At 43.3% G+C, this 12,555-nt stretch overlaps 1 protein-coding gene across 10 annotated transcripts in view; it reads right to left on the bottom strand.

Annotated features, from left to right (window-relative positions):
• Nucleotides 1-12,555, bottom strand: part of LOC147604628 (uncharacterized) — a 65,074-nt gene that overhangs the window by 15,681 nt on the left and 36,838 nt on the right. For 8 of the 10 annotated variants that reach the window (XR_015265307.1, XR_015265309.1, XR_015265308.1 and 5 more), the window contains exons 2-6: nucleotides 8,870-9,105; nucleotides 8,530-8,744; nucleotides 8,257-8,321; nucleotides 2,224-2,319; nucleotides 2,038-2,100 (exon numbers count right to left, since the gene is read on the bottom strand). Coding sequence is in view for 7 of the 10 variants with exons in the window: in XM_086794667.1 (XP_086650793.1) it covers nucleotides 2,038-2,100; nucleotides 2,224-2,319; nucleotides 8,257-8,321; nucleotides 8,530-8,744; nucleotides 8,870-9,105 (675 nt within the window). In the remaining 3 variants the exon portion in view is untranslated. The remainder of the gene's footprint in view (nucleotides 1-2,037; nucleotides 2,101-2,223; nucleotides 2,320-8,256; nucleotides 8,322-8,529; nucleotides 8,745-8,869; nucleotides 9,106-12,555) is intronic. The other 2 variants (XM_086794664.1, XM_086794669.1) reach the window with 1 other exon arrangement.

Here is a 12,555-nt window from a genome sequence, read left to right on the forward strand (position 1 = left end):
TCTTATATTTGAGCAAGTGTCCATCAAATCTTAGTGTATTTAAGTGTATTGATTAGAATTGTATTCAACCAAGTTACAACTTACCGCTTGTGGAATTTCCATACAACAACAAGATGCATGCATCTACAGGAACGCCCCGTTTGAGATTGTTTATGGTAACGTGGTTTTTCCACTCATCCTTCGCACAAAGGATGAGATATTTGCAGCTGATGAGTAAGTAAGAGACTTGGATATTGCCTTTGCTTACGTGCGGACAACCCTTGTACTTGCCTGGAACACAATTACCTTGGTATAGTCTCATGAATGGGGATTGTCTATACCAATGTTGCATTGCATAGCATGTTTATGTACTTGCCTACCAATTGAATTTGCATGTTGTTTTCATGCTTGCTTGACCAATGTGGAGTTCCGAGAAAGGAGACACCCGCCTGTGAACCATGCGTGTGAAACTGTTTGTTGACATGGTTATGTAGCATGTGATAGGTGGTACATATTGGCCACGAACTGACACTCCCCCGAGATGCTTGCGGAAACCTTACAACATGCGAACAAGCACCGAAACACGCTCAAAACGCCCAAAAAAGCTGTTAAGGTAATTAACAACAGAATATATGGTATACCTTCTTCACCTAAGAGGACAACTCAATCTAAGACAATCAAAAGAGCAACTCGAGGAAAAGATGACGAGGAGGTGAGAGCCAAGAGAACTTGCTCTAATACCAATTGTTGGAGTGGCGATCAATGTAGCGACACACACATAGATGTAGCACGCAAGGACAGATAGATGGAAGCACAACACTCATCCAAAAAAGAACCCAAAAAATCTCAAAACTCAACGGGATTGTGCGAATGCATTCCGGAAAATCGATTATTCAAATTAATCACAAAATACCATTAGCGGGGTGACAGTGCGGTGTCTTCAATGCCTGTGCATGCACCTACTATGTATCCATTGGCGATGTCCACCGAGACATTCTAGTGTGGGCCTTGGTGGCTACATCCATGTTTATTATTTGAGTTCAATTCCTTTAAAACCCACGTCAAGTTACAAGCACCTCAAGAGATGTGCCCCGTGGGCACTTCAATGATTTGTGTTCTTTATTCTACAGGCTTTTAGACTTGTGTTTTTGCATCCACACTGATTTGGGACTAATGTTGAACTCTATGTGCTTGTGTTTAGGGAGGACTGCCTTCTAGCCAGTGGTATCAACCTTTGGTCTGCAAGAATGATGAGACGGCAGCCTAGGATTGTAGGCTCCCTTCATATAGGGAGCTGGCCGACCCCTCTAGAACTGGCAGACCTGGTCCTAGGATTAGCTTTGGGCTGAAAAGCACCTAGAGCGATGTGCCCCTTGGGCACTTCACACATGGGCCCTTGCCTAGGGCCTTGGGCACGTAGAACTGTCCCTTGCCCCTTTTTGGGTGGCCATTTGGCTGCCCATCCACCACTAAAAGACCATAGTCCATGCCCCCCCCAAAAGTGTGGCATTACTAGTGCCAAATAAATGGATTCATACAAACCATGACTTGGACTCCGACAAAATGACCTGGCGCCAAACACCCATCCAAATAGAGTAATAAGTGTGTGGGATGCCTTGTCCACATTACATCACCAATACAAGAGGGTTACAAATGTGTGCAGAGCAGGCACAACAATGACGTGCGCAGGATGTACACGACTCTGACCACCCCTTGGCAGTACACCAATGACTCGTCCCTGGACAAGGGATCACAAAATGCCTAGTGTCCAGCCCTATAGCCTTGGACTTGAGTTGGTGTAGTTTGGTCATATTCCTTCCCTTTAATAGAGCTCACAACAAACTTCTTTCTAAGTCTGACTATCCTAACAAACATCCAGACATAGTGATGTATGTGTGGTCTATTCTAACATACATCCAGATATAGCGATGCATGTGAGAGTAGTAGTGGTCTATTATCCAAACTGCAGCCTATCCTAATAATTAAGTTATCCAAAAATATATAAAGAATGCCTTTCCTTTGAGGAAGAGCTCACTTAACCAATTAAAAAATACTTACAATAAAAAGTGCTAGAGGTGCAGCACCTATAGCCACCAGCCAAGAAAAACTGAAGAAGATAAACTGCAAAAAAAAAAAAGAGATTGACAAGTAGCATTAAGAAATAAACACAAAAGGGATTGAAGGCTTAAATGGATTTTTTTCTTGCAATAATTTGAGAACGCAAATAAAGAGAGAATATATTACTATTCGGCCAATGACAGTTGACATGTAAAAGGATCGGGCACCATCGCATCCTTTGGCATCACCCCATGCCGTTCCAATATAGTAAACACCAAAAACCTAGGTATATAAAAAAAAAAGGTCACCTAACAACCTTTGAGAGAGAGAAACTAAGCATGTTTTCTAGGTCAATGGGGACCACCAGATTTCTAATACGATAGAGTGATGAAAGCAAAATCAAACAATTGTGTCAATGTCTCTTTTAACAAACTATATTTGCTTTTATATGCACTCTAATTCCATGGCTAACCAGGCCATTTTATGCACGATTCATTGCTTTCTAATGCTTTTGATGGAGTAATTACCAAGAGTCAATAGGCATATAGTTTAATGAGTATATTCAAATCTCTCTTGTGTAAAAAAGAAAGTTTCCATAGTATTGAGGATCAACTTGAACTATGTTGTGAAGAGAGTTTTGGTATCATTGAGGATCACCAACTAAGACCTCCTAGGAGTATGTGAGATGCTAGACTAAATTCCCAAACACTCCTTTTCAGGGCTGGTCAGCATGTCCACAGCTGCCCAACACACCACCCTCATGTGCACCTACCCACCACCTTTTCAGCCTTCTTGGGCCCTCTGGCTTGTGTCCTGATGATGTGGAGGTGTCACAACCAGGACATATGCAACCCCCACTTCAAAGACGAGCTCTCAATTGTATACAAACAAAGCCTGTAGCCCACAAAAATGCATTTCATTGCTTTGTCATCTAGCTTTGTTCGGAGTTGTTCTGGCACATGTGCATATGCCAAACACGAAAATGTACGCATATAATCCACTATTGGTTTTCGGCTATACCAAGCCTCAAATGGTGTTATGGTTTTCAAAGCTTTTGTTGGACACCTGTTCAACACATGAGTTGCACACATTATAGCTTCCATCCAAAATTTGTGAGGCAACTTTTGTGTTTTCACCATGCATCTTGCCATCTCCATGAGAGATCTATTTTTCCTTTCAGCTACACCATTCTGTTGTGGTGTATAAGGCACAGTACATTGGTGTTTGATGCCCTTTTGAAGCATATAATCCTTGAATGCATTTGACATGTATTCTCCACCTCTATCTGAGCAGAGTGTTTGGACTTTACATCCACACATATTTTCAGCCATTGCTACAAAGTGTCGAAAGCATGTAAACACCTCTGCTTTCGGTTTCAAAGGGTAAACCCAAGCAAACCTGGAGTAGTCATCAATGAATGTGACGAAGTAAAGATGCCCCCCTATGGATGGTGTCCGCATTGGACCACATACATCACTATGTATGAGCTGTAATTTACTTTCAGCTCTAACAGCTCCATCTTTGGGGAATGGTTTTCGTTGCATCTTTCGCAAAATACACCCCTCACATACATGTCTTGTTGGAGACTCAAGAGACGGCATATTATCAACCATATGATGCTTCTGCATCATAAGCATCAAACTCCGAAAATTAACATGCCCAAAACGAGCATGCCATAGCTCTGCATCATGCATAGCAGGAGTGTGAGCAGCCACTGTATTTGCATCATAAGTACGCTTGTCATAGCTGTCCAGCTTATACAAGCCTGGTTCCAAAAGTGACTATTTCATAACCCTTTGATAGGTCTTTTACCAAACACTTCCCATCTTCAAATTCAACCTTTAAACCTTGGTCGTTTATGGCTGAGACGGAGAGCAGATTTTTCTTTATCCCTGGAACATACAATACATTTTTCATACATATATTGGCACCATTGGCTGCAATAAGTATGACATTGCCAATTCCCTTTACTGGATATGTGGTATGATCTACTCATGATACACTGCGGCCATTTGAAGCATAAACCAAGTGCTGAAATACATCTTTGCATGAAGTGATGTGGCTCGAAGCACCACTATCAAAATACCATGATACATCCTGTCTGTCAGATGCAATGCAAGACATATCATTGTCTGAAGCACTTGGTGTGCCACTAGTGCATGTGACCAAAAAAGTGTACTCTTCCTGGATTACATTAGCTGATTGTTGTGCTTTGTTATCAGAAGAGTCTGCTACTGCATTGCCTGCTTCTTTCCTTTTCTCTTTTGCAATCCGCTTCCTACATTCACTGATGTAGTGTCTAGGCTTATGGCAATAGTGACATTTACCCTTCTTTTTGGGTTTGTTTGCATCTGCTTTGTCAGACTTTTCACCACCAGAAGAGGGCTGTCCATGACCAGCCTTGCTAGACTGTTGTCCCCCATGCTTAAAGCTCTTTGCTTTACCTTTATCCTTGGCTGTAAATGCCTTGTCTCCACCACGGTTGCTCGATAAGTTTGCTCCTGTTTGCTCTTCCTGCAAGAGTAAACCCACCAGCTCTTCAAAAGTGACGGGATCACCACCTCCTCTCATTGAGAGGTTGAGAGAGGTGTGAAAGCTCAAGTAGGAAGGTGGTAAAGAATGAAGAGTATTGGTGACCATCTGTCTGTCTGGGATAACCTCATCAATGTTGAGCAATTGTTCCTGCAAATCTTTCACTTTGGTGAGATAATGCCATGGAGTCACCCTCATCCATAGAAAGAAGATCCAATTGCCTCTTCAAGTAGGCAACTCTTGCCTCATTGCGTACCTGATACATTGCTTCCAATGTGTCCCATGCAAGCTTCGATGTCTTGCAAGAACGAATGTGCGGAATAATAGTCCTTTTCACTGAAAGGGCTATCAATGACATGACCTGTGCATCTCTAGAGTCCCATCTCTTCTGCTCTTGTGTGGGAGCAGGTTCTACATCAGGAGCTCTTTGAGCACCTCCCCTTTGAGGCGTGGCTGGCTGTATGGTAAGTGGGCGTGTGTCATCACCACACACGATGCCCCAAAGCCCTTTGGCTACCAGCAAATTACGGATCATAAAACTCCAGAGGGAGTAGTTAGATCCATCCAACTTGTCCTCCTGGGTGAGCACACCAAATACATCTGTAGCATTTTGAGCCATGTCAACAAAATATACCTGCAAGCAAACCAAGCACCAATGTGCACTGCCAGGCAACCAAATGTCATGTGCAAATGTTTGCTTGCAAACTAAAGCAAGTGTAAACCTGCACCAAATTGTCCAATTACACACAATGTGTATACATACGCGACAAATCACAGCTGTAATGCCCAATTACATGCTCCAATCTGAAAAAGCCCCAATTTTTATGCACTCCAATCGCTTCAATGTGCATTTAATTGGCCAATTTTCACAAAAGCCCCAAATTTTTGCAACTGAAAGAGGCTCGATTTGCTGATTTTGACCTCAATTTGAAAAACGCCCAAATTGCAAGCAAAGCAACATGTCCAATTTTTCAATTTGGCCTCAAATTGAGAAATCCCCCAAATTGCCTGAACCCTGTACCACCTGCAATTTTTCTTTGAATCTGGCCTGCACAGAAGTGTCTACAAAATTTGTATCTTTTAATGCATTTTTTTACTCAGATGAAAAGTACCTACAGGCAAGTGCAATACGGATGGCATAGGCTTGTATTGCAAGCGTCAATGGGGGAGTACACAGACGTGGAGAAGAGTGGCATAGTCGTGCAGAGGCCAGCGTGTGAGTACCAGCAGCCAAGCGCAGGTGAAGACGTCGTCTGTGGTCTAAGCGGCAGGGCAGCCATCGGAGCTACCCTGCCGCTCGGATCGGCGTGTGAGTACCAGCAGCCAGGCGCACGTGAAGACGTCGTCTATGGTCTGAGCGGCACGGCAGCCGCCGGAGCTGCAACACAAAGTCGACAGACGGGGAGGCGGCGGCGCACAAAGCCGACGGGCTAGGCGGAGGCGACGCTAGCAGGCGCAGGTGCACCAAGAACGAGGCGGCGACGGAGACCTGTCCAATATCGCAGCCGGCCGGGTTGGGCGGTAGCGGCTATCTGCGCAGTAAGAGCGCCGGCCGAGCTGGGCGGCGAAAACCAGACGACGGACAGAATCTTGGTTTTCGACGGAAATTTGCTGACGGAATTCCACAATCAACTGCAGGCCCTGGACTGAAGCTCTGATACCAATTGTTGGTGTTGGACTCACACACTCACACACACAAACCTGCACATTAGGGTTAGGTGCAGGATGGAGAAGCTCGCACACAGAAAGTGAGAAAGAGAGAAAGAAAGAAAGATATATTAACGTCTACGAGAGGCCAAAGTCGGCCTATGAGACAAAAAATAATACAACTGTGTTCTTCCGGTCACCGGCCAAAAGTGTGGTAGCCACAAAATGCAAGTCAACCCTTGCATGTGTGCCACATCCATATAATATAGAAGTACAAAATATTATATGTAGAGTGTCCTTTCACACTTGATATCCAAGGGGAAAAACCACATGGGAAAAAGTGCCCTTGGTTAAGCCCTATTCACACATAGCACTACCATAAGTGAGCATATGCCTCCAGATGGTAAGTCATCTTGTCACCATGCACTACAGTGCAAAGTGCATGTGACATGGGATTTTTCCCCCGAGCTCTTATGTATGTGAACCTACCCTTATTTCACTTATGAGGTTCACTTATATTGTAATTTGGCACTTTATGGCACTTTATCCAATACATTGCAGTTTGTGCCTTTCCTTCTACTCTCTCACGACTGTACTTTTGTGTGTGTATGTGTGGTTCTTGTACTTGTCTTCACCTTCTCTCGAACAATTGTTGCCAGATGCAGGGGTAGTGACGAGTGAACACCAGTAAGACCAACCGGGGCATTTTTTACCCTCCATTAAGAGGGGTTTTTTCCCCCAAGCTCTTATGAATGTGAACATACCCTTATTTCACTTTTAAGGTTCACTTATATTGTACTTAGGCACTTTATCCAATACGTCACAATTTGTGCCTTTCCTTATACTCTCTCACGACTGTACTTGTGTGTGTGTGTGTGTGGTGGGGAGGGGGGGTGGGGGGGGGGGGGTTGTGGGTTCTTGTGCTTGGCTGAACTTTCTCTCCAACAATGAAATGCTCTTTAAACATGACCTTTGTTATGATGATGTGTAATGGTATCCCATATAGAAACATATAATCTGCATCGATTGCAAGCTATATGAAAATAGAGGTTGCATAATGAAGATAGGAAGTTGATAAGAATGTCGCTAGTGAAAAATTTTCTTTTTTTTTTGGTTTGTAAGAGGCATACGCACACATCCCTGTGCATCTTGGGGATTGTCAGCTTGATGGGAGGTTGCAACAACTACTCAGGAAAGGGCCCATAGGCAATGGTGTGAATTTTCATAGGTTTGAGGGCTCCTTTGTTCTGTGTAATCTTTAGGAATGGGAATAAAAATTCTGTTTTAAAAGGATGAGTTGATTTTTGTGGAGGGGATCAGAAAGCATGCTCAAAACCTTGATTGGAGGGTCTCTAAGAAAGGGGCTCGGATTCCAAGAATGTCAAGATCGCAGGTCAGTGAAGAGGTAGGGAATGGCCTTCAGCCAGCTGTCCCCAGCCAGAACTAGCAAGGCAGGAGCCAAGTGGTCCTGTGTCTGGGAACAGCTGGCTGAAGGCCATTCCCAACCGTCATGGCCAGTGAGGAATCAGCTTTTGCAGTTGTGGTGGAATTGGCAAGAATTCTCTGTATTTCATGGGTGGAGTCTTTGCAGGTGTCGTACAGCCACTGCAGGGTCTATACAATAGAACAGCTGTCAGATGCTGATCAATGATTGGCTGGATGCCTGGAATGAACAGGCTGAGGTCATGACGGAGCAACCTCCACGACACATTTTGCTGGCATGAAGAAAGAAAATTCTAATGATCCTAGGGTTCAGTACGATCTGAAAATCCCAGTCAAGATTCCAGAACTTGCAGATCATTCCAGAATTTGTAGGGTTGTCAGATTTCTGTCAGTTTGCTGTCCCATTTTTGTCAAAATACTCCTGCTCCCAGCCTCCCGCTGGTTGTGGAATTCCAGGATCATTCCCCCCATAAAATGGTCCCTGCCTCCATTCCCACTTAAATATTTCCTAAGGAAGGAATTTTAAGCCCACCGTTTAGAATAAAGAAAGATAGAACAACTCTTCAGCATGTGAATCCATTTTCACTAGTCACTTACCGTTGCAAGAACAGCTCCAACCCTTATCCATTCCTTCACGCTGCTCTTTAGATCAAAGAAGGCTCCTGGAAATAAAAAAGAAAATGAATAATGCACAGCAGCACACTAGATTTGAAGAAGTCCCTTAAGTACATCAACTTCAATACTATTACCATGCATGGGAGGCCAACTACGATTTAAGGGACCTCAAAGTTTGAGAAATGCCACAAATTACAGTTGGTAAAAGACTAAATTCACTTGGTTAAGCAGCTGCACAATGAAGAAAAGACTTACCAAACAAAGGCTCTGGAAATAGTAAAAGTGCTACTCCAAGGACAAAAATGTAAGCCCCCGTGACAAATGCCACTTGTGAAGACTTCCTCATCGATTTCACATTAATTGCAAACCATGGAAGGTCTCCTCTATCTAATATTCCTGCCTGGACTTTAGCACTGTCTCCATTTTGTAAAGATGCAAAGTCAAAGCCATGACCAACTGCATCTTGGATCCTATCACATAAGCCAAAGAGTTTAAGTCACCAGCCTTGAGCTCCAATTCAAACACGTTAAGAAACGTAACCACGCTAAATGTCATAGATATCAATGTAGAGAGAACCTATCGTATGAGAGTTTACTTGATTTCACCATCTGACAAGGACGCAACTTCACAAAAACGAGCCCCGTCACCACTTGCTGATCCTCGAGCATCACAGCCAGCAATGCTTAGGGTTTTGGACTTCATTTGCCATGCAAAAATCGTGGCATGTACATCCCCACTTCTACCAGCATGAGCTTCTCCTTCAAGCTGCCCAAGAACAACAATGTCTCCACTTGCATGGATGACAGCACCACTGTTGACATTGCCTTTCACCTTCAAAAGCAAAAGACTTATGGGTTTAACAACACATAAAGCAGTGAAAGATGGAAAGTTTTGAAAGTTAGGCTATGCAAGCATCTTTTCTCCTTCCTAGAGTAAATTGGAGCTCTGCAAAGATCACAAGATAGAAAACCATGACATTTGGATATTTAAATTGCTCTCAACCTCACTGTCTTCCTGGAAAGAGGTGCATGAACTTGATCATGGTATGATGCCTGATGAGAGAACTTGCAATTAAACGAGATATAAGCTTTTTTTTACATGAATTTATCAGTATTCTTTTTGGGATTGATTTTGGTGCCCCCCCCTTCTACATAAATTTATCAGTTTTCTTTTGAGGATTCATTTTGGCTAAGAGCGCTAGTGAACAGAGGCACTCCAATTGTTATATTTTCTCTACGGTAGATTACTGTTCATTGGGATCAAGGCATTGCTTCTTCTTCTTTTTCTTTTTTCTTTTTCTTTTTTTTTTTGTGTGTGTGTGTGTGTGAAGCACCTATGAAGTTGGGCATCCGGTTCATTGACGACGTGGTAGATACTCAAGGGCATATTCTCTCTTTTCCGGCAGCATGCCAACAATACAATCTTGGGATGCATCATAGACCTATATGGAAAGCTATTGCACACCTCTTACACCCTTTCATTCCGATTCCAACATTGGATGTAAGAGACAGGCTTCAAGATTGGCATCTTCAGTCTTCAAGTCCAAGATTATCCTCTCAGCCTTTGCATCTATTGACTTCCATACAGGCTTATCGATTGATATTACCTCCTCCATGGATTGCTCATCATGCTAATTCTCTTTGGCATCTGAATAAGTCTTTAGCTTGGTGGAAAGGAAAATTGACATTGATATGGAAGTTGAAAATGCCATTGAAGCAGAGACTCTTTCTTTGGAGATGCATTGTTGGTATTTTTCCAGTGGGAGTGAAATTGGCTCAAAGAAGGATTGCCTCTCCTCTTTGTCCAAGATGTCATCATACTACTGAGAGTATTCCGCATTTATTGTGGTTTTGTTCATATTCCAGAGACCTTCTGGACAAGATCTCCTATTTTTTATCTCTCAGATTTCCTGCACACAGGTTCTACAGGTTTTTCTGGATGTTTGGCAGATTATCAGCTTCTTTGTCACAGTATTCTCTTTTCTTCCATTGGATCAGATACTGGGCCTTATGGACCCTCTAGCTACAGCGAAATCATGCATATCTGAATTCACCCCTTCAGCACCCTTATGAGTTCTTGCGAGCCTCATTGCGGCAGTCCTTATATGATGCCTTACATGAGGAAGATTTGGATGTTTCTTGTATTCAGCTTTTCTTTTACTGTTTCTGATGGATAGGGCATAGGCTCTTTTCTCGAGCACTGCCCTGATGTAAAATGGATGTTTCATAATATAATTTCTTCGTTTCACAAAAAAAAAAAAAGTGTGTGTGAACCACCTACTAGAGAGTGGTAGTGTGTAAGTGTCTTGTTTGCGTGTGAACGCACAATTAGAGGGGTAAGAATAATATCTAGATATTATAAGGTAGTTGGTCCCATCTAGGATGGATTCCTTGGGAAGTTGGGGAATAGATGAAGAGATGACTCTCGGTGTGGAAGCCATGGAATCCTCCTCTTGAATTTACAGCGAAAAGGCTACAGGTAGGTACGCGGGGACTGCCCACTCCTCCCTAGATGCTAGGTGAGGTGAAAGAAAGATGCATAACTGTACTCCTTCTGGAGAGAGCAAGGCACACGCATTAAGACGGGAGCCGACCCAATGCGCGATGAAGTAAGGGAGGGAGAGGCTAATGGAGCAAGTACACGGTTCTACCACTAGTCCGGGGTAGGGACAAAATACAAAAATTAAGGATGCAGCAAAAAAATTATGTTAAATTGCGCATTGGGGGGGGGGGAGGGGGGGGCGCCGCAGGAAAAAAAAAAACACTAGCTAATAGTCTTCTTGTGTAGAGCATAGAAGCAAGAGCCTGAGAACCTTAGCGCTCTGATACCATGAGAGAATGGTTGAAGGCAACAGGGAGCAAAAGGGAGACTTGGAGTAGCCAACAATGATCCAACACTTTAGCAAACTGATGAACGAATTAAATGGCAAAAAGCCTGTTCTTATATACAACACAAATAGCCAAGTCGGCCAATAGAAAAATCTGTTGGAAATATTGTTCATCCCCAAATGGACTCCCTGCATGCTTGTATCTGCCCATTTATAAGGCCCTGCACTAAATATTTATCTACTATTTTTTGCACCATTTTTAGGAGCATTTTTAGCGTATTTTATGGACTCTTGTCCAGGTCAGCTTGTACGACCTACCAGCTCATGAGGACCTATATAAATAGGTGCCTCATTCCCACATCATCTTTTCTCTGATTTCAGCCCTGACTTGTACATACCAGCACTCACAGGCCTCCCTCGTGCTGTACCTTTCTTCATATTCAAGTTCTCGATCATCTACAGTCTACTATCTACACATATATGCTGTTTTATTCTCTGTTTTCAGTTTTACAGCAGTAGCACATATTTCTCACATGGTATCATAGCCTAGAACTGCTCTAGGACCTGCATGAACCTGTTGTTTACAGATTTCAGCACATAAAGACCTGCGTTTTCAGATCTAGGAGCTGCGTTTTCATCTGGGAGCTGAGTTTTTCATCTGAAAGCTGTGTTTTCTCAGTGGTGCTGCGTTTTCTTCAATCAAGCTTTGTTTCTCTTCACAAAGCTGTGTTTTCAGCATCTGTGGTGCCATTAAAAGATGGAGAACCATTTCTTTTCTCCCATTCTGGTTTTTTCCCACCCTCCCACCTTGCATTCCTTCTTCTTCATCCTCATACTAACTATGCTCAGTTTTAGAGGAGGTCTAGCTGCTTCTAGGACTCTTTGAAGAGGAGGATTCCACGTTTGGAGGATATGGCTTCTGGAGATCAATATTCTAGCTTCTCTAGACTTCTTCTCTCTTCTCAGGGAATCCTATCCCCCTACTTCTTAGGCTACCGCTTCATCGGTACCCTCCCCTTTGGTGGTCCCCCCATCCTTTCCTGCAGCCACTTCTTCTCTTGTTTCTCCCCTCCCACAAAACCTCTCCCCTTCTTTCTCTCATGTTCCATCCTACACTCCTCCCGAAATCAGTGATTCCATGAAGCTTACAGCCACCAATTATCATATTTGGTCTTTTTATACCCAGTTGCTTCTTGAAGGTGCTGGTGTTTGGACATCAGTTATGACACCTGCTTTGGTGGATCTAGCTTTACGGGGAGTTTTGGATGCTCACGCACAGCTCATCATCATTCATTGCATGACTCCTGCCATACATGCACATTTATTTCTACAAGGAGTAATGCCCAACAAATGTGGCTTGAGATTCAGAGGAGCGTGCAGATTACCGAGTTGAAGGCGGATCTTAAGAAAATTTCCATCAGTGAATCAGACAATATCACTAATAAGATTGGGGA

Source organism: Cibotium barometz, chromosome 61 (genome assembly GCF_041138505.1).
Source record: "Cibotium barometz isolate CiBa-2024 chromosome 61, ASM4113850v1, whole genome shotgun sequence".
Taxonomy (NCBI): Eukaryota; Viridiplantae; Streptophyta; class Polypodiopsida; order Cyatheales; family Cibotiaceae; genus Cibotium; species Cibotium barometz.